At 34.9% G+C, this 22,165-nt stretch overlaps 1 protein-coding gene and 1 long non-coding RNA gene across 2 annotated transcripts in view; one reads left to right on the top strand and one right to left on the bottom strand.

Moving 5' to 3' along the window:
• The window catches only part of LOC124183451, an 87,377-nt gene that overhangs the window by 44,015 nt on the left and 21,197 nt on the right, over nucleotides 1-22,165 (top strand). The window lies entirely within an intron of this gene.
• LOC124183440 lies at nucleotides 1,870-17,076 on the bottom strand. Its single transcript, XM_046571936.1, has 6 exons — nucleotides 16,892-17,076; nucleotides 6,438-6,567; nucleotides 4,406-4,548; nucleotides 3,904-4,033; nucleotides 2,320-2,434; nucleotides 1,870-2,020 (listed from the first exon to the last, which is right to left on the bottom strand). Exons 1-6 carry the CDS (start codon nucleotides 16,953-16,955, stop codon nucleotides 1,901-1,903), a joined length of 702 nt encoding a protein of 233 aa, XP_046427892.1. The 5' UTR covers nucleotides 16,956-17,076; the 3' UTR covers nucleotides 1,870-1,900.

Below are 22,165 nucleotides of genomic sequence, written 5' to 3'. Positions count from 1 at the left end.
ATATTTGCGAATGATGCGTAAATGATAGGGTAGATTATACGGGTAAGGTGTGTGTAAATAAATGTGCGTTTTCGTTCACTTTTCGCTCGACGAACCGATACATTCGTTTACCTATCTACAAACTATTACGAATAGCTAAAAATTAACGCACTTCTATACCATGCATATTTTTATTTTTTTTTTTTGGTTTTTTTTTTCTTGATTTTTTTTCTGATTTCACACTTTTACGTACAATTTGCGATTGGTGTACGATTTATGCGTGCGTGCCTATTGTATTTTACCCGTGGCGAATGTATGAAATTGACGAAATTCCAATCCCGCTACAGTCTAGCTGAATTTTGTTATACTGTATCGTTAACTAGGAGTATAATTTACAATTATGCCTATAAACATATAACTTAATTACTTGTAACAATGAAACTTGCCGGTGAGATGGGAGTAGCGGACAGAAGAGTGTTTTTTTTTTGTTTGCTTTTTTTCTTTTTTTCTATCCCATTTTATACAGTCTCTCTTCGTTACTAATATTTTTTGGGAAAACTGAGGTGTTTCTTGTTTTTTTATTTTATTTTTTTTCTCGAGAATGATCGTTGCATGCGCTAATGAAATAAATTAAACATGATATTTTTCATTCGTAGAATAACGTGTGTGTGTGTGTGTGTGTGTGTGTGTATGTGTGTATATATATATTGTACATGCTTATACATAATATTACGTTTGTGTGTAAATGACGGTGATGATTATCATACTGACTGAATATGTCGACGGACAAATTTGAAACGTATACTTCCGTTTAAAGTGAACCCGATCTCACTGACAAGCTTATTATTGTTGTTGTTGTTATTATTATTATTATTATTATTATTATATTACTATTATGTATTTAATGGTAAAGCGTTTTTTACACAGGAATAAATGTCAGTCGTGCACACGACCGCTTAAAAAGAATAAAAATAAAAAAAAAAAAAGGAAAAGCGGTCACTGAGATTCAACGTGAGTTGTTGGTTCATATTACATGTATACCTTATTATCATCATCGTCTCTTTATCATCGATCAAAAAGAATACAAATACATCTGACAAAGATAGCGGGATAAGAAAGGATAGACAAAAAGAAAATGATTTAAAAGAGAAAGATGGAAAAGAGAGTGAAAAAAATAAAATAAAATAAAATAACAATTGAATACACGATATCTGGATTATTGTTTGTTGCGTCAATTTTGTCTCTCCAAGTTTTCATCTTGATTTTACGACGTTTTTTTGCCTTTCCTATTAACAGTACAATATACTCTATTTTAAAACTTTTTTTACAAATACAAACTATCGGACGTTTCAATTTCCTGCAAATCGCTGTACATATTCGCGACAATTTTATACATTTCGATGCAAAACATTTTCTTTCTATCTTTTTCCTCATCTTTATCGCTGTCTCACTTTGTCTTCTCTTATTTCACAATAATGTAACAATTACGAGCACTATACACGTATTCACTATACATGGTATACGATGTTTCGCTGAAAGAAAAAAAGTTGAAAAAGAAAAAAAAACAAACAAAATTGAACAATAAAGCATAAATACAATTATAAATGAAGCAATTTCAAAATGCGATTCTTTCACGATTATTATTTGTACCATTGCATTCACTGCACGCGCAAATAATATACCGAGAAATCGCTCAATCATATTTGTGTTCGTACCTAATTAAGTCAAAAATGTACATTTACATACATACATACATACATACATACATATGTGTGTGTGTATGTTTATATATATATGTATAAGGCGTAACAATATTTAAACGCCGTGCCAGCGTTTAATTCACTGATGAACATCCTTTCTTTTCCATTTTGTTTTTTTTTTTTTTTTGGTTTGTTTGATTCGATGAGTCGGTGTTGAAAGCTTAGAGGAATAAGTATCTGCCGACTGTGAGTAAAACTATCGATAAAAATAGTCCTTCGGTTTTGGCTACGGCTCCTGAACTAGACAGACATTTCTTGATCGGGAACTTTTCGCAATGTTTCTGTAACGGAAATAAAAAAAGATACTTATTTCGAATGAAGTGAAATGAAAATTTCGGAAAAAACATCTCGTAATCTTTCGAGACTTGTCGACGGGTTGAAAAATTGAAAAAATGTGGCAAAAAAAAAAAAAAAAACTAGAACACGCTGATACTTTGTTCGAACAACAAGAAGAAGAATAAGAGGAACAAAAAAAAATTATAATTTATCCCGAAACTTCGACGAACAGCATTGAATACAGTTTATTGTAAAACTGCGTTGCAGAATACAGGCGAATATTGCGATTATTGTGGCAGCTTACCTTGATCAGAGAGGAAGATGTTCTATCGAAGAATTCTTTTGTAAAAGTAGCGGTTTCCTCGCCGCATTTTACCAACACCGTGCGATACGAACAGTCGAGATAATTTTGGAATGAACTGTAACGAGAAGGACGGAGAAAAAAAAATAATTTAATAAAATTGTTGAGTTATAAATCAAGCTTAACGAATTAAAAAAAAATTCTTACATAACTGTCAATTTTTATTCAATTCATTTTACTCTCGCTGCGGTATCGAGTGAAATTTTTTCCTATGCCTAGATTGCGCAAGAATTCGATTACGTCAAGGGCGAAAGGGCGATTAATTGGGGATTAATTAACGAAATTTTAGCCGGTTAAAATCGAGCCGAAAATTCGTCGCCGCGGTCTCGATGGTTGAATTAATCGTCGAGGAGGTAATGTGATTTTAAAAACAACGTCGAGACGAACGAATTCTTTTTTTTTTTTTTTTTTATTTCATTCATTAATTTTTTTTATTTTATTTATTTTTTTTTTTCCTTTAGGGAAATTAATTACGTCCAAAGAAATGAAGCGAGGGAGGAAGAGGAAAAGGAAACTCAATTCTCGGAGGAAATTATAATTGTAGATTTCCGAAAAGAAAAACCTTTGAGAATATTCAAATTTGAAATTAAAAGTATAATCAACTTATTACAGATACGGAGAACACGGAAGAAAACAAATACAGGATTATGATTTGTTATATAAGCTTGAAAAAAAGTGACAGAAAAGCTCTGTCTCAAATCTGATCGTATCGAATTCGTTTGAAATCTTATCTCACGCTATTGAAGGTAAAAAATAATTTCAAAGCTCACAGGATGTTTAATAATGAAAAATTTTCGCAAACAACTTGAATCTGGGGTATATTGATTTTGGCAATTTTTTTCATCTCTAAAATTCGCCGATTTATCAAAAGCCCGACGATTTTATAAATAATTCTCTCATATTCGTTGTAAACAAGTATTTAAATTTAACTGCGCGAGGGACATTTTAATTTTCTCGGTCAAATTTACGCTTATCAAATTACATACGTGAATTATACACGATTTATTTCTTTTTGTCGTTGCGTAAAATTCACAAAACATCAGGCTGAACTAGAAGTCGGATTAAATTGCTTCAATTGGGCTTAATGCGACCCAGATGTATGCGCACGATGACGTCACGACTCGCAGATATTCCAGTATTCCACAATAATTCTCGTGTATAATTCTCATTAACAAGGCCGTGCAATACTACAAGGTACACATAATTGTTTCATTGACCGTAGCGTCGCTGAAAATAACTGCCGACTTAATTGGACGGTCACGGCCGATAAAAAAAAAGGATGAAAAAATTTTATGAACGTCGAAAGAATTATATACCGTAAGAATTGTCATTTCATCGCAATTTCCTCTCCTATATATATATATATAGGAAATATAAAATTATTTTAAACCCCTTTCTTTCCGCAACTACATCAATTTTTTAAACTCAATCAATACTCGACGTCAACTTTTTGCTGCACATGTTGTTTTATTTTAGTTTATTTCATATAATAGTAACGACAGTAGTATTCAATTTGATTCAACTCACCAGCAAATCTCTTTCATTGGATCGTTGGGCTTGATAACACGCATCTCCTGCATCTGGGCTGTATATTTATGCGAACAGCTGTCGAATTGCGGTTTGACTTGTTGCATGCACGGCATGTGTTTTAGAAAATCTGAAACACGCGATGAAAGTGATGATAATTTTTTTTTTTTTTTATTCTTCTTCTCCGACAAGCAAATCGATCGTTCGATTCAATCAAACATTTTCGCATGTACAAATATTTTAACGGGTCAAGCGTTGAGAGGTATGGAGGGGAAAAAAAATCACTGCGACTAATGACATATTTTATTTATCATAATCACGAAAATGATCGTAATTATAACGGTTAATTAACTCGTTGGCGTAATTCAAGTCTTGTTGGCGGGTATTGTACGTAATGTCAAATATCGAGCATAAATATTTATAATGTATACAAGTAGAAGGGAAATTTTTTCCAAATATACAAATAATACGCAGATACGATAATATTATCTTTCATACTCACTGTCTTGATAAGGTCCCTCCTGACAGAGTTCCATTATCGCTGTATTCACGTCTACGTAAAGTTCGTTGAAGTGTTGCCGTTGAGGTTCGTTCATGCATTGAGCGGTGTACCTTTTTATGCACGACACCGCCGACGATAGTTCTCTGTACGTAACGTAAACAAACAAACACGTTTTCGATTAATAACATTGTTGATTAAGCAACAAATAAAAAAGAGTCTAGACGAGATATTTTAAAAAGAATTGAAAAAGATAAAAAAACGAATATCGTTTTATACGTTTTATTACAGCGTTTGCAGTTATACCTAACATTTCAAAATCGTTTACGCGCGATCAAGTTCTATTATGTTACAATATACGTCAGGATCGAGTCGAAAGATTAACGGAAATTGAGAAATGCGGGAAGAATTGTAAAGAAAAATCACCGCGGAGCGATAACGTCGTTCGATATTTAAGCCCCGATTAATACGAACTCTGATAAGAATCTTTCAATCCCGGATGCTAATGACTCGATCGTTTATTACGGTCTAAATCGGGCAGCAGGCCTCGATCCTTTGGGGGTAAAACTGAAAAGGATCCCTCAGGATTATATCCTAGATTCTAGAGTATCTATCTCGGAGGATATACGGCGGATGCGGACCGCAATTTCCGCGCTTGCATTATCAAGGGAAAAATTGGATTGATACGAGACGATGCGGATAAAATCGATTGCGATTTTTCAACTCTGTATAATTCGGTTTTTCAGCATCAAAGAGAAAAAATAATCAATTTGTTATTACAATTAAACAAGGCATAGAAAACATTAGTTTTTGATTAGTATTTTTCCATTTTTTAGCACTAAAAAAAAAGATAATGGTGAAAAACAATATATATATTGTTGCAGTTTGCAATCTGACCTAATTGCTCTTCGATTGTTTGTCGAATAGAAATAAGATATAAAAAAATAAGACCAAATATCGTTTGCACAACAAATATAATTTATTCGTTTAAATTTCTTTTTTTTTATGCAAATAGAGACCCGCATCGCTATACCTACAATTAAATTTCTCAATTGACGTTGGATGTGACTTGACGACTTTATATTCGAGACGCGTTAAAAAATGGTTTATTGTACCTAATCTGACAATAAGACGAACAGGTTGAACAATGTATGAGCTCCGGTTCCGTATCTTTACCAGTTCCGACGTTAAACGACCGTTGGGGTTGAAACTTTATTCATCATGTTATTATCCGCCTCGTTTCTAACCCAGGACCGAGAGTTGATTCGAAAACTTGATATCTTAGTACCAACTTCCGGTTACAAAGGCCGGATTATTACGGGCGTATAACGTATGGCGTAGTTAGAAATGTTCATGCAAAACTTTTAGTGCTTCGGGGTAGACAAGAATTTTAGGGAAGATTCAGAGAAGATTTCCCAGTGATTTCCAATGACTTTTCAACCATTCTGGACGATCCTTGATTAACTCCGGTTTGGATAGAATCTCAGAGGATGTGTGCAACGAGTCACTGGGAATCAGTCGAACTTGTCCGGAAAGTCGGAAGATCATTGAAAATCAATGGAAAATCACTCGGTGAAATGAAAATGAACGGAAAGACGCGATTGTAAGATAAAAATGAAACGGGATGTTAATTGATTGAAATTATTTGGGGTTATTTGTCAATTTACAATTATTTTATTTATTAATATCGATTGTTTTATCACGTTGTTTCGAAGAATGTTACGAAGCTGAAGTTGGTGACGTTGATGCAACGAAAGATTGAGGAAACGAATCATCGTTTTACAATTTCCTTGTGACTTTCACAGAAGTTGGCTTTTCAGAATACAAACACACGAGTATGATTGTTTGTCATGGTTCACAGAATTTCAGACGATTCCAAAGGCGCGAACTAACTTTATTTAACCTTATAGAATATTCCAGTCATTCAAGTTCCTTTTATTATATTTACAATTTCATTTTCAAGTGTTTCCTTATTTTTAACTTTTATACACTTTAGGATTCGGTGAGTATTTGTGCGTTTCGATGTTTTACTTACATGCAGACTCGTTGGAGTTGTTCCTTCGTAGTAACCAATTCTGACCAGTCGCTTGAGAGGGTTTGCAACGGTCTTGCACATCGGGCCAATTCTTCTGGTCCGCATGATTCGCCTCGACAGCTTGCCAGCACTGTAACAGAGCGAGAAAAAAAGCGGATCGTTAAAGAAATTATCGAATATCTATAGATTTGCGGATTCGGTATGCAGGTGAATTCGGATATCAGGCTGAAGTTAATAACTCGAGAAATTTAGGTGACTAAACGTTGGACAGGGTGGCCACCAATTTTTGGGGAAAAAAATCCATGACATTTCCAGAATTTCAAGGACCTAAAACCTAGTTTTTCCCGACATTTCATAAATATGAGTTTTTCAATGCATATGCGTATTACGGTTTTACTGAATTTCAGGTTGTTACAAGTTTCGAAGTAATTAATATTTATTTCACGCAACGTTCAAATATACAAACTCCTGTACCTGACAAACGAATTAACGGCACAGCACTCTCTATTCTCTAGGAGTCTAGACTCTTCTACGAGTCTCGTATATATACAGTATACATATATAATAAGCCTTCTCTCGCTCTATTTCCGGACGGTATTCTATACCAACCAGCAGCAGGCTAAATTCTCCGACTCACCACACTTACAGTACCTACGCCCTAGCATCCGTGACGTCTGTAATTCTGGACGAACCGAATTTAAAACGACGAAAACATAACGCGATATGCAGTAATTGAGTTAGAAATTCTCTATCCCTTCGTTTTTCCTTCTTATTTGATATTTACGCAATAAAATTTGTGGAATAAATTTTAAACCGATTCCCTGGCTGGGTTGTCAAGTCTTCTACGAAAATCCTCCAAGGATCCGTTGGCAAATGTTTGACAGAGTTAAGCTCCGTGTAAGCTCCGCAGACTTTTGTAGACTTTAATGCAACCTGACGCGAGGCTCTTCTCCATCTCTTTTTCCCCTTTTCCCAACGTTTTAGCGTTAATCTAGTAGAATTGCACCGGGAATTACGTACAGTTTCGTTTCCATGCTCTGCTGCATTTTTTAGAAACATATTAGCACGAAAGTTTTACGTTTTTTTTTTTTTCATTTGTTTTTGTTTTTGTTTTTTAACCGCGTTAAAACATAGAAACTGTGCATTCGTACAGCGCGAGGTTACACGTGATGAGGGGAGGAGACTCTCGAGAGTTAATTAATTATGACGCATGAATGCGATATTGTGAATTATGTTTTAACCCATCGTCTACCTGTTTGCACACCCGTATAAAAACCATACGTTCAAATTATTATACTTGATGTGGATTTAACGGGGATTTAATGGGTTTTGTTTACCTGCAGCTTATTTATTAGCGCGAAAATATATATATATATATATATATATATATATATATATATTATATGCTTTATGCAATTAGTTGCAGTGTGATGAGAAATTGTTTCTGAAAGAGAGAAAAGAGCGAGAGAGAGAGAGAGAGAGAGTGAATTAATTAAACAGAAGAAATTAATTGCAGAAACTTTCCGGTTACTGTTCGAGAGCATTATAATATATATATAGAATTAATGACAGAAATCTTTTAATGCAAGATTTACAGTGTAAACAAAAATTTTGCGATATTTTATCGCACGGAAATATTCATTATATGTACAAAAAAAAAATAAAAAATTGTGAATCGAATCTCGCGCGTAACTGAGAATATTTCTACCGTAATAGATTCAATAAATTTCAGATTCTGAATAAAATTCGTTTACAATAGCGTTACTTGTTTTATCATATTTTCTCTGTAGAGGTTATCAATGATTTTCCTTGCAGTGAATTTTTATACGAAAATTATGATCGTTGGTGGAGGATTGTTATTTTCAATAGCTGTAAAATACAAGCAACGATAGATCGTTGAAAATTATTTCCCTATCGTCTGCAACAGTAACAGAGAGTAAGATATAATTTCTAACCCCGCTTCGCTTTCCGCACCGGATGGATAATAAAAGTGCGGCTGTTATTCGAGTTTTCATACCGTACGTAATGAAGATATGCGCACAAAAAGACCCCGAAGCGTGTATTATACAATATAATAGTTCAACAAACTAAACCCGTGCTCCTTGTTACAAAGTTGCAACAATTCTGTATCTCGGTTATTGTTACAAGTGCGGAATCAAAATGCCGTCTGCTTTATACGCGTATTACGTTACTACGATTTTCATTCTCGCATAGAATTTAACGATCAAAGCTGCGGAGAAGTAAATTTTTTTCCTCATTCTCTCTACGACGTTATTATCATTTATCACACTGTTAAACTCCCATAACGATGATCATCGCGCGTGCAAAACGACGCGCTGTTACAAAACGTTATTATACACATATTGTATGCAGCATTTGATAAAACGACTTACGTTACGATACGCGCGTGTGTGTATTGCGCATTAAACGGCAAATGCTTTTATATTACGCGAGCATGTTTCACGCGTTTTTCCGTACACAAATTACTCGTTTCTATGACGGCGGCAGCGTGAGTCTGCGAATGCGCATGCGCGGAGTAATGAAAAGACCATTTTCAAGCCCTAGGAGTTAAACACTGGAATTTTCCGCACTGCGCGCACGCGCCGTAGCAAATAAATCTGACATTACGCGACCCTAACCTCAATTTCGTGCTCTTGTTGGTATAACGAATGCAACGGTATTTTCGCTTCGCGTATTTTCAATACTCGGCTTCGACTTCACCTACGACTCGTATTGCAAACTTAAGCTCGGCCCGAAAATACCGAGTTTCCCTCCTCGTTGCACGATATAGGTATCTGACTATTATATTCTAGAACTAACGAATACCCGTAAGCTTTTTTGCTCATTATTCGACAAACTTTGCGATATCCGTTTTCATGTTGTATGCCTATATTTGCCTAATACACTGCGAAGAACAGCGGCGGGATTATACACCTATGGCAAAAGCGAAAAACAAAACAAACAAAAAAAAAAAAAAGTTGAAGAGTTCGCTATGGAGATCGTAGTTAAAATTTTATGTAATACAAAGGTGAAAATCGAAGGAGGACCGTTTATTGACTTGTAATTGAGCATGTGCAGGGTTCTCGATGCTTGTGTTTAATAATATATGTAGATTGAATTGAGGGGTGCAGGGAAAATATAATTGGAAATGTGTTTATACAGAGAGAAAGAGAGAGAGAGAGAGAGAGGTACGGGTGAAAAGGGGAAGAAATCAAACAGAAATAAAAAAATAAAAATAAAAAAGCACACGAATTTAGTTAATGGAAAATCTCTTTGCCAACGTATAGGTTTTTATATCATGCCGGTGAATAGAATGAATCCCCATAGAATGAAACTGATGAAATTCTATTATTAAATATTTTTCTTTTGTTACTTCTGCCGACATGTGCGTTGTACGTGATCGATCACTGCCAATCTGCTGGGGGCGTAAGGATGACGTAAATACCACGTATATACACATTTACCCAATTGCTCAACTATTCGCAGCGTTTGTACATTGGAATAGTATTATACATACATATTATACCGTATATACAAATATGCGAGATATGCGCATCTTACAAACGCAATTCTGTTCATTCAAAATCGACTTATAACGTGCAATTTAGGCGATTCAAGTCGGGATCAACGAGATCAATTCTTTTCCTTTCTACATCGAAGAAAAAACTTTCGACTTTGCATACCGCAAAACAATATTACATATACATATGTGTGTGTGTGTGTGTGTATATATATATATATATAAAATAATTCTAATTTTATTTGGGTCAGGTAAATTGTTAACTTAGAAAAGTTAATATCTAATATTAGATAAACGAATGAGAGGTTCGTTATCGTCTCTTGCAGGGCGTTCGATGACCCTTTCATATATAGTATAATCTCTACGCACTTTAAGCCTGCATTCATGCACGTATCTATGCCTATAATGTAGATATAATATAATATAATATAATATAATATAATATAATATAATATAATATAATATAATATAATATAATATAATACATATACATATATGGTACATATTGTAGAGGCGCGCGAAGCGATTCATCGTTCAAAGGGTGAATTCACCCCATTCAACCTGGTATAATGCACCCTCTCCATATACCTAACACGTATCCGTCTGTGTCCTGAAGCATTTATACCGTAGGCGATTAATTGTCCCCGGATTTGTCCGTCCCTCAAATTTATCGCGGTCAGTATAATTGTATATAATATCCGTTACACGTTTTACCACACGCGCTGAAGTGGGTAGTACGAATTTTATATCTTATCGGATCCGTTACGCAACACTCTAGAACATATGCCTAACAGGGTCGTCGGCTTATTCGATGCTCGGTTATATAATATATGTCATATGACAAACTATGATTATCGTGATATATAATATCAGCACGTACGAGAAGGAAAAACAAAACCAAAAAAAAAAAAAAACATGCAAATAGAAGCATACAAAGTTTAAGACATACAACGGACAGAGATAACTGACGCGATGAAAGATTTTAATTAGAAAATGTATTATGTTTGTCGTGTAACTTCTTCATTCGTATTATATCTAGGAAGTAGGAAAAGTATTTTTTATATGTATAATCGAATCGAGTCGCGGAAATGTGTGAAGTGTTGGCATGCTAAGGACCATGTTTGCGATTATCCAAATTCAATTTGATTATCGAATAATTAGAATTTGTATTTTTCGAAGAGTTATCGAAGCGTATAAATCATATTTACTGACTAGAGCCGCCGAGAGATAATTTGATTATTATAATATGTAACTACTACGCAATTTGGCCTCTTTTGCTATCAATTGCTCAATTTTTATACAGGTGCATGTGTACATGTCGAATAATAATTTTCGTACGGAATATGCGCGTTTGATGTAACGACATTAAGGAGAATTTAAACTGATTATAATCGTTTTGTCACGAGATAAGAAGGTGAATCAAAAAACTTGAACTTAAATTACAAGAGATAAATATTACTCGGCTTGGCCTCGTTAACTCGAAAGACTTTGTTTGCAAATGATATGGATGTAGATAAAGTTTTTGGTTTTTTAAACTCCACCGTTTGAAAATATAAAAAATATATATATATATATTTCATGTCATTTTGCAGGCGCAAGACTCTCGAATTCAGACGCGTAATAAATCCTTCTATTCGGACGGTTGAAGAATTTTACACGTGGCAAGAAATAAAAAACGAACACTCCGGGTCTCTACGTGTATAATGTACGCAATACGCGATTGCGATAATATTAGATCTATAATTACGTGCGATTTGACGAATGCAGCTGATCGAACACTTCATCGAATTATTAATACAGACTCTAAAGCTGCGTGAATTTGTGGTTATAATCAGCGATGTGAGGATTCTATTTAAATCATGATAATCCATTTATCTGCACATGACAGATCGAAAAATATTATTGTTTACAGTCAACCTTGAATGCAAAGAGATAATTTGTTATTAATGCATAATAAGTACATTTATAATACACATGCATATTTTATACACAGGATATTCAGTTAACAATCTGCCAATCGGGGAGAAAATTTTTCTTCTACATATTGTACGTACAAATTTTAGTTACGTATTTTATCAAATCATGTCAAAGTATGCCTTGTGTTCGAAAAAAAAAAAAAAAATATGTCAAACATTTTCAATTCCATCACAGAAGCAGCAGTTAATTGGTTCTAATTTTTTTTTAACAGTAGACCGTAAGGATTGTCAAAAAAATTGGGATAATATTTCGGTAACAAATTATAGTAACTAAGTACACTGTAAACGCTTAAATCTTATACATACTAACGTATCTATCTGTACAGTGATTCGCCAATTTTAAAAGAAAAATTAACATTCCGTTAACGCGACATTGGCCTCAAAAACATTAGAGCAAAAAATAAACATCCCGATCGAATTAACGGCGCCTAAAACACGGACGGACCCCGTTTCGGCATAATAACTGGTCTTTTGGCAATCTAATCGCGAACCATTCGTTCGAACGCACCGTCCTTAAGTTGGCGCCACACGTGATATACAGTCGAGTCTAGACTCTGGATAGTTACGTAATCCGTGTCTCTCGTCAACATTTCTCTCTCTCTCACTCTCACTCTCACTCTCACTCGCACTCTCTCTTTCTCTTTGCCTTGCTCGCTCCACGGTTGATTATACGCAGAGTAAACAATTGCTCCCATCCGTTACAGAGGGTGAAAATAATACGTCAAAATTCACAGTAATTCGACTCTGCGTCGCGCTATACGTAGAAACAATATCGCTCGCGACAATATTGCAAATAGTGTGGAGATCATGTTTTATTATAATAACATATGTACACATGCAATATAGGTATATCATAGGTCTATACCGTAATGTTACACAAATACATATAATACTGCTAGATTCGCTTCAAGTAAATCATGTTCGCAGAATTTACCGTTATAACGTCTGTTGTACAATTGCATTATTTATTACGCGGTTATACAAATTTTCGACAGTTACGAAAACTGGCTGTACGAACTTTCAAACTCTCAGTTTCTTCCCGCCGAAAAAACCCTCTGAAATCTAACCTAACCTAACTTAATCTGACTTGAAGTTGTAAAAAGAAGAAGCAAACTCAAAGAGAACGCTATATAGTCAGTATTTACCGATCGAGTAAAAATGTCACTTATTTTACCAATTTTTTTTTTTTTTTTTTTTTTTTTTTTTTTTTGCTGCCATTATTGGCTATATATATATATTAATAAACTTTTACGTTTCATGCTCGCAGCGAGAATAACAACTCTGTGCAAGAAAATTTGTGTGATAAATACGGTAATTTACCGAGACTAATTTTCATTATTCACTCTTATAGCTTTCGTCTGCGATAAGAATAATGAAAAAAGAAAAAAAAATCCCTTGCGTAATTTATGCATGAAAAGTCCCTAGGAATATTACAATATCGCGCATGTATGTACGTGTGAGAAACTTCCGTGCATCGGAGATCAAACGCAAGTATGGTTCTCGTGTTTCACGCGCGTACGAGGTGAATAGCCACGCATTTCGTGTAACACCTACACACCTACCAACCTTACACACCTACCTAACCTACACACCTTGCCTGCGTAGCTCGGCGCAAGGCCAGCCGACGTTGCAAGCCGTTCTCTCATTGGCTGAAATAGATCGTACGATGTTCTACGCGCGGTGTATAAATATCCAGGGTTACCAACACCACCGTCGGCATCACCATTGCCGCCGCCGCATCCCCACATTCCCGCATCGCAATGCCAAGCAGACACCGAAGAATACGACGCGACACGCGTTTCTCTCTCTCTCTCTCTCTCTCTCTCTCTCTCTCTATCTTCCCGACTCTCTTTCTACCTTCTTATTACACCTCCAATTGTTATCCAAATAACACTATGACGGGGTGAAATATACCGTTTATAACTATATATTATATGAATGATCGTAAAACATGCACCCGCTGCACAAGATCTGCATCACTCTTCGATATTGTTGTACTTGGTCGGTTGTTTATTTTCTTGCATTATTTTTTAATTTTTTTTGTTTGTTGTTATCGTTTCTTTCATTATACATTATTGTCGCAAGTTTCGATGAAAGGTAAAGTCGAGCACGGTGTCCCGAGGATATGTCGCAAACCTGCCGCATACAACGGTCCTGTAGTATCAATCAATGTTATTATAAACGGGCGATAATTTATCACATATATGTACGTACGTATATGCCTAAGAAGCGCAAATATGCATTAGAAAATGGATATTACCAACAGTTGTTAATATTTCTCTGGAGATGTTTATCGTTGCAATACTTTTCTCTGAAAGAATGTGACAAACGTGTCAGGAGGTTGCAGAGTAACAACGACGATACAATTTTATTATTCATGCAAACTGAGAAACGTCAAATTTTCCCGCAATCGAGTTTCCGTGCGAAAGTCGAATTGTTTTCGATACTTTGAAATCTCCCCTCCAAACTCGTGCGCTTCTCGTTGCTCAAACGTAATAAGCGGACGAGAGGCAAAAAGTGTTGATAAATTTTCTCCGAACAATAATTCGTTCAAGGTGTGCAAACTATAAAGAAAGAAAAAGTTTGCGTCGTGTTTGTGCGTGTGTCGGTGTGCAAGCGAAAAAGGTTTCCCAGTACGGCGATAAATTCTTTCTCGTACGATATAAAGTAAAAATTTTACCCCCCTCCGATGTCTTTAACGGAGGTGTTACATCTTCGTTTTCTTATTCTTCTATTTTCACCGCTGAGGTATTATGATGATAATAATAATAATGATAATCTTCTTCTAATATAATTTTTCCATTTTTGTTCCACAACCATATTCTGATCTCTTCCCTAAATTCGGCGCATGAGAAGAAAGAAACGGTGACAGAATTTATATTTTGATTTGGAGAATGAAAAGCAACAAGTAATTTAAACAGTCGACGTTCCAAGTAGAAAACTGTTGGTGTAATGGAAAATCAAACGCTCGAGATTGAGATTCGTAACGTTGACGTGACGGTAATTTTACAGGTGAACTCTTATCAAAATCGTTGTAAAATGATAAATCAATGAATCTTGTTTCTTTCGATCTATTATTTATTACCACGCCAACATCACTAATTTTAATCTCTTAATCGGACGAAGACGAGACCAGAGAAGTAAACATATGTATCTACATATATATACACAACATATTTGGAAAACTTGACCGGTTGAAAGTCACTATAAAATTTGCATACTAGTGATTTTTTATTTCCCCGTTACGTTTCGTTAACGTTAATGTTTACCAACTTCAGTCTCTTTTTTCGAAGCATCATCGCTGATACATATATATATATATATATATCCATACAATATCGTGGTTAAAGGTAAATAAATGTTATTTCGCCAATTAAACACAACGTCTCCGTTTAATTTCTCGTCGAACGTGTACGTCAAGGCGAAGAAGGGGGGGGGCAGGTGTGCGTGATAAATGTGGAATGACGTTGGTCGAAAGGGATGGGGGGAGAGCGACGCGCACGCCCATTGTTTCGACCAATCGGAGAGCCGGAGACGCCTGACGTCATATCGTACGATATAACGGACGTTGAGGAGCCACGTGCTCAGGTAAGAAAGAATCCGTATACTTATACAAGCACGAATGTGCCCGAGTAAAAGCCGTGAGAGACAAATACCGGTGGGGGATACGGAGAGTCTATTCTTGGACCAGGGAAAGGTGCCGCCGATTATATATATTCGTATATGTGTGTGTGTGTATGTACGTATAGTATATATTTATATTTATATGCCGTACGTGGTTTTGTTTTTATTTATTTTTTTTTTTTATCTATCTTTTTTTCACCTCTCGTATTGCTTACGAGTCGAAGGGACGAAATAACAACCGACGTCAGAAGTTCAGGAAGTCAAATGTATATAACTTGTTGACTGCGATGTACGTTTTGAATTGGAGCGTTGCCATTTTTTCGATTATGTGTGGCGAAAAGAAGTAAAAAAAATAATAAAATAAAACAAAAAAGAAAAGAAACGAACAAGTTACTTGGCTGTTCGTTTTATAAATGTACGATTCCAAATATCGTATCTTTGATTTGGAAAATCTGACACGTGCGCTACCCTAATAATAATTCTACATATTATGTCGCATAGACTTCGGTTACAGTAAAATTGTGTAAAAATTTTTCATCTGCATAGTTCTTTATCTGTTTAATTCCTGATCGAACAACGCGATGCGTCATGATTCTCAGAGTATTTTTTATTTATTTATCGGATTATTTAGATCGACAATGACATATGAGATTAAAATACGAACAAAACGTAAGGACGAATTTCTGCGTATAATCAAACTTGCGTTTCAACTTTATTATATGTTATGATTTATCGTGAGACTTGAATCGACTTAAGGCCGTTAATTACAGAACTCGATGAAATAAATTTACTAAAGAATTGACTTAAATGAACCGAGAATTAAAGAAATAATCGTTTTCTTGAGAGGTAATCCTTCAATTTTGCATTTCTTTTTTCTTATGCTTCCCAGTTTTGCAATTGACGATATTCAAACTCTCCGACAACGTTGCCGACTGTTCATATTTTCACCAAATTTTTCTTACGTAATATGTCTACGCGAATTAGAGTATAAAAAATGCATGTACGCATATTTTGCCAGACGGACGCTTCTCGTTAACGATTAAATTTCAATTCAAACGCGGTTTCGTAATTCCATTCCAATACAAGTTACCAGCCATTGATATATATATATATGTAATTATATCAGAATCTTTAAAATTGAAATTTATATACTCTTCGTCGTTATTTCCTAGCTTCCTTCACTTTTCTTCGTTGGTATGTATAATATATGTGTGTACGTATTTTCGCCTGTCGAATAAAACGAAAAACAATGAACCGATCATACATTTTCGTTTTCGTTAGGTTTTGGAAAAATTACATGCATATAGATAATATAACACGTGTCCGATACTCACGGGAGTAAAATGCTGTCAACAAAAGGGCGAGCCAAGAAAGTTGAGTTTCGACGAAGTTTTTCATGTCGACCACGCGTCACGTTTTATTTATGCAATATACGTTATATCGTACAACTATCGCAATGTTGACAATCTATCACAGAAAATTAATATGTTCCCGTCTTGTTTAACAAAACGTACACGCTGCACAAAAAACAAATTTATCACTGCATCAACTTGCAGAACAATTTATTAACAGTTTTATTAAACGTGTATACAATATGTGTATATGTTAAACACAAGAACGTTGATTACTTCACCGAAGGTTGGACGAATTATTTTCAGCTGATGTACATACATATGTATATATAATTTTTTATTAAAACTTTTCTACAACAATGTGTGTAAAATTCGAATTGAAACAAACAACCGTCACTGACAAATTTCGCGCGGTTTTATGACTCTCAAATCCGCGTTGCGATAAACCGTTGGCGGCGGAGCGAAGAGCGGTCGAGTGTTCGAAATTTGAAAATTTGAAAATTTAAATTTCGTCAATATCGTTCGGTCTTATCGCTCGCTGTGCTGCGGTTATTGCTTCGAGCTTATTAGACACAAGTGTTTTTTGGTATTGGTTTTTTTTATTTGTATTTTTTTTTAGGGAAAACACAAGAAAGCCGGCGCGGAGTTTGATATTTTTTATTTCTATATTCGACGATTCGTCTCGCCACTCCGTTCGCGCAACTGACTGACGGCAACTGGACTTTTCGCGGCAAGCCAAGCTCTCTCAAACCTCTTTCGGGATTTCTCAGAGGCGAAACGCGCATGCTCAGAACGAACAGCCGATCCTACCCAACGCTGCTAGGTATTTCTATACGCGGGGGGCGACTCGACTCTACTTATCTCTTTCTTTCTCCGTCGCGCCACGTCGGTCTCGTAAAGAAAAAGGTAGAAGGGAAGAGAAAAAAACATAAAATACGAGAAAAATAAAAGCCAACTCACACGTAAGATGACGCGCCGAGAGAGTCCGCTGAGCTCTCGCGATCAGCGTTCGATTTCGACGTCATTAACCCGACGATCATCGCGATTCCTTATCTTTTTTTTTATCTCTCTCTCTCTCTCTCTCTCTGTCTCTCCAAAATATCGCAAAATATGTTCGATAAATTTTTATTCAGAGGAACGAATACCGTACGAACGATATGTTTATACATGTTACACACCCTGTAGATAGCTGTATAAGGTTAATTCCAAAAATTTGTTTCTTCAATTAAAGGTGGGAATTATAAAAGGATGCAAGTGCCTGCAACGAAAAATTTAGAAAAAAAAAATTATCGAAGTTGTTTTATCGAAACACGTGGCACTTTCAGCCTTTTTAAACTCTCGTATTCAACTCTCGTACCGGTCATTTGTCGATGTTTCAAAATTTATAGGTAATTTAAATACCTCGAGGCATTGTTTTTTCTCCATCTGTCAAAACTCACGTATTTCAAAACTATAGTTGTGTATACGAATCTTCAAGATATGTGTAATTAATTCGGATTAAATGACAACGATTGGGATTTAAAAAAAATGGGAAAAATTGCACTTGTACCGATATTATAATGCTTTCATCCTTTTACGTTCTTTTGAGCTCTTCCACTCAAACGACATGACAACACGCATTTCACTTATAATTATAACATTATAGAAAACCAATTTTAAAATACGTTACATCTGTGTCCTACTGATCTTTTTTTTCTTTTCTTTCCTCTTCTTTACAACTATTTTATCAACCTCGTTTACCTTGAAGGTCGTTCGAAAAATTGACGCTCTCCATAGTCGTTTTATCGATAATTTTCTTCCTCATCTTGTTTTTTTTTTTTCTCTTCCCCTTTTATTTCATGAAAACATTTTGTGCGGGCATAATTATTGTACATAGAGGGGGTCTGTTTTTAAATATAATTCTATGTATTAGAAACGGCACAACGCGTCGATCACGACAGCACATGATGAATATACATATAAATATACATAGCCGAGGTGAATCACGCGAATTTAATATTATTTATGTATTATACATTTGCATAACATATATACATGTATATAAAAATACATGTATACGCATAACGTAGAATCGCGGGATGGACGAGAGAATTAACGGAATTTACTCGTGACTTTTTTGCGTCACGAGGAAGGCAGAGGAGGAAGAAGAACACCATCACAGGCTTTCACTTATAAATGTAGATTAACGAATTTCCACTCATCTTTGAGATTCAAAATCATGCAAATTTTTTTTCCGTCGTGGTGAAAATTAAGAGGCGAACGAAAAAAAGGAGGAACACGAGAAGGGGAAAGAAGAGCACAAACAAAATAAGATCGATAAGTTGAAGAGAGTAGAAAAAACAAAAAAAAAGAAATCATCTCGAAAGTAGAACAAATTTGTTTGCGTTTTATTTTTATTTCGTCGCGAAAATAGGCGTCGGAAACAATCTCGCGAATTTGCGAATCCAACCGCTCTTCGTATAGATAATTCAATTCTATAAATATAAATATATTTATGTATATTGCGTTACACGTTTCACGCGTGAATAACGTCAAATCTATGATCATTCCTTTTTATTATTCTCAATATCTAACGACGCATCGTAAATAAGTTTTATACAAATTTATAGCTCGTATTGTATTTGCAGATATTCCAGTCAAATTTGGACGTAGTAAATTCTCGTCTGGATATATTTGATAAAAATTAGGAAAAGATTTAGGCAGATCAACAAGAAAAGTGTTCACAGTTTATGCAACTTCAAAATTCTTTAGCTTAATTAGCGTTTATGCACAGTTTATAAATAAATTTTTCAAATCGAACAATCGAAAAATTTGTCTCGATTGAAATGCACCATTTCACTTCAATTTGCGTATATAGATCGTACTTCGTAGTGAAACTTTTTTTCACCCAAAGATTTTTCAAGCAAGTCTAGAATATGACAGGATCAATGAAAGTATCCAAGGTTTATGCTCAATAAAACCGGCTGTAATAACGATGCGTGTACTGTAAAAGTTTGTGCCGGAAAACTTTTTTTTTTTAAGCTTTTGTCGCAAGTCGATTTCTTTTTCGTTGTAACGAGTCATTTATTCCAATTTTTTCACGTATCTCGATTTGTATTATTATAACGAGTTCCTATCACCGATCGTGAGTTTTAAACATCTTAAACAATGACATTGCAAAACGTAAATGAGTATCTAGTTATATGTACACACTGAGATGAAAAAAAAGGTTTCGTATGAATCATGAATAAGACTAAAAGTTCTTCTCATTCACGCGGTATGACATTCATATTTTTATTGTAACGCTGACCGCCCGAGTAATCGTGGAAAAAAAAATCATTCCGTTAAAAATAATTCATGGATTATCAATAAAACTTACGAACTTCCAAAGTTTCATTAAATATAATATTTTGCTTATATATAAAATTGTATATTTGATACTTTTCTATTAACTGCAGTGTTGTTATGCAGTAGTGAAATCAATATTACAGTGTAAAAATTTGTTCATTTAACTATTATATTTCACACGTTGTGAATGTAACGTAACACTTACGTTATATGTTTTCACTTGCATCGCAAGTTTTACATGGAATCAATTACCGTAAAAAGTCGAAGAGCTTTCAGCCTGAACGTTTGTTTGAACATAAATGACGCATGCCTTTATCGAACGATCTATTTCTATGTCAGGTATGTATTATAAACGTCAGAAATCCGCTGACATTACAGGATAAATAAAACGTCGGCACCAAGGAGCGTGACAAACGTAATACGTATTACGTACGCGTATGTCGTAAATTATATTACGTTTAATAGCAGGAAGTTGCCGACTTGCTCTTGAAATAATAAACGCATATACGGACGAAAGAAAAACGAATGGGAAGAAGGGGAAAAGATATTAGGAGAGTTCTGGATATAGATCCCATTACCGACATCTTATCGACATTTTTAATCGCTTCACAGCTCAGACGCAAACCCTTTCTTTCGGGCGAGGCTCATATATACCCATCTACGCGCGGTTTTTACAATCCGACGAACGGTAAATTATATTATGATAATTTATGCAGTGATTTTCCGTTTGCGTAAAACTCACACGTTTTATTGGCACTGTGTAACGAGATATTATAATATTACTTCACTGGGGAAGGTAAAGCATTGCGAATAATCTATACGACTTTTCGTAATTATTTAAGCTCGTTACAATACATATGTATAATGGAAAAAAGTAACGGTAATGACAATTATGATTGAATGAAAAATAGGTTCACAGAAATATTAATTAATGATTAAAAAAAAAAAAAAAAAATTACCATTCATTTTACAGGTATTAAAAAGTATAGTGCATAATTATTATTTTTCACTCCTATTTATGTGTAATTTTTAATTCTATTTTTTACGGGATATAGAATTGAGTATCGGATATTGTTATTTCTGTTCCCTTTATCTCCTCGAGTGTTTCGGTGTCAATGTACTTACAACTGTCAATGCATCTTTAATGATAAACAAAATTATACCGCCAACAAACGGCTGAATGATATATGTTGTATGTATGTATATTGCATGTCTCGTTGGATATACGTAATCGGCAATGATGACGCTTACTATCAAATCTCACGTGATACGAGATCGTAGAGATTGATAATCTTACACCAGCCACGTAGAATTATAATATAAACGGAAACGCGTGTTTGTGTTCGATATCGGCTGCAGAACTGTTAACAACACTGAACGTTCATTAATCACCCTCTCTTCCCGTACTTACAATTAATCCGTGACGTCACTTCCATCGATGCCGTAAAACGATTCGGGCGATTCATCCGTTAACGAATTGCCAAAAATATCCGATCCGATTGCCAGACTTTTGATTTATCACCGCATTACTTGAGACGAAATGAGCGAGTTTATCTAAACACTTCGATATTCGAAAGTCGAAAGTCGCTTGTGCGGCATGAATTCTATGGAGATACTTTTGAATATTTGTTTGCGAGTTGAATGTTTAGCTTGAATCGTGATTTTAACATCATGCGGTGAAAATAGTGAAACGAATGTTTCAGTATCCATATTATTGGCGAAATTTTTTCAAACATTTTTAACTCAAACAAGTGGAAATTTCGTAGATTTTTTAACAGGTATCATTTGGCAAATGATCGAATAATTTGTACACAAGAAATTCGGTTAGCGGTGTTTAAAAAAGTCTACATAATTTAAGTAAAACCTGTATCGTAAAATCAGCGTTCGATTTAGGTAAATGAAGGTATATTTATAGCAGAATTTGATTTA

Source organism: Neodiprion fabricii, chromosome 5, assembly GCF_021155785.1.
Source record: "Neodiprion fabricii isolate iyNeoFabr1 chromosome 5, iyNeoFabr1.1, whole genome shotgun sequence".
Classification (NCBI taxonomy): domain Eukaryota; kingdom Metazoa; phylum Arthropoda; class Insecta; order Hymenoptera; family Diprionidae; genus Neodiprion; species Neodiprion fabricii.
The sequence above is the reverse complement of the archived record's forward strand: the minus strand, read 5'-3'. Positions and strand labels throughout refer to the sequence as shown.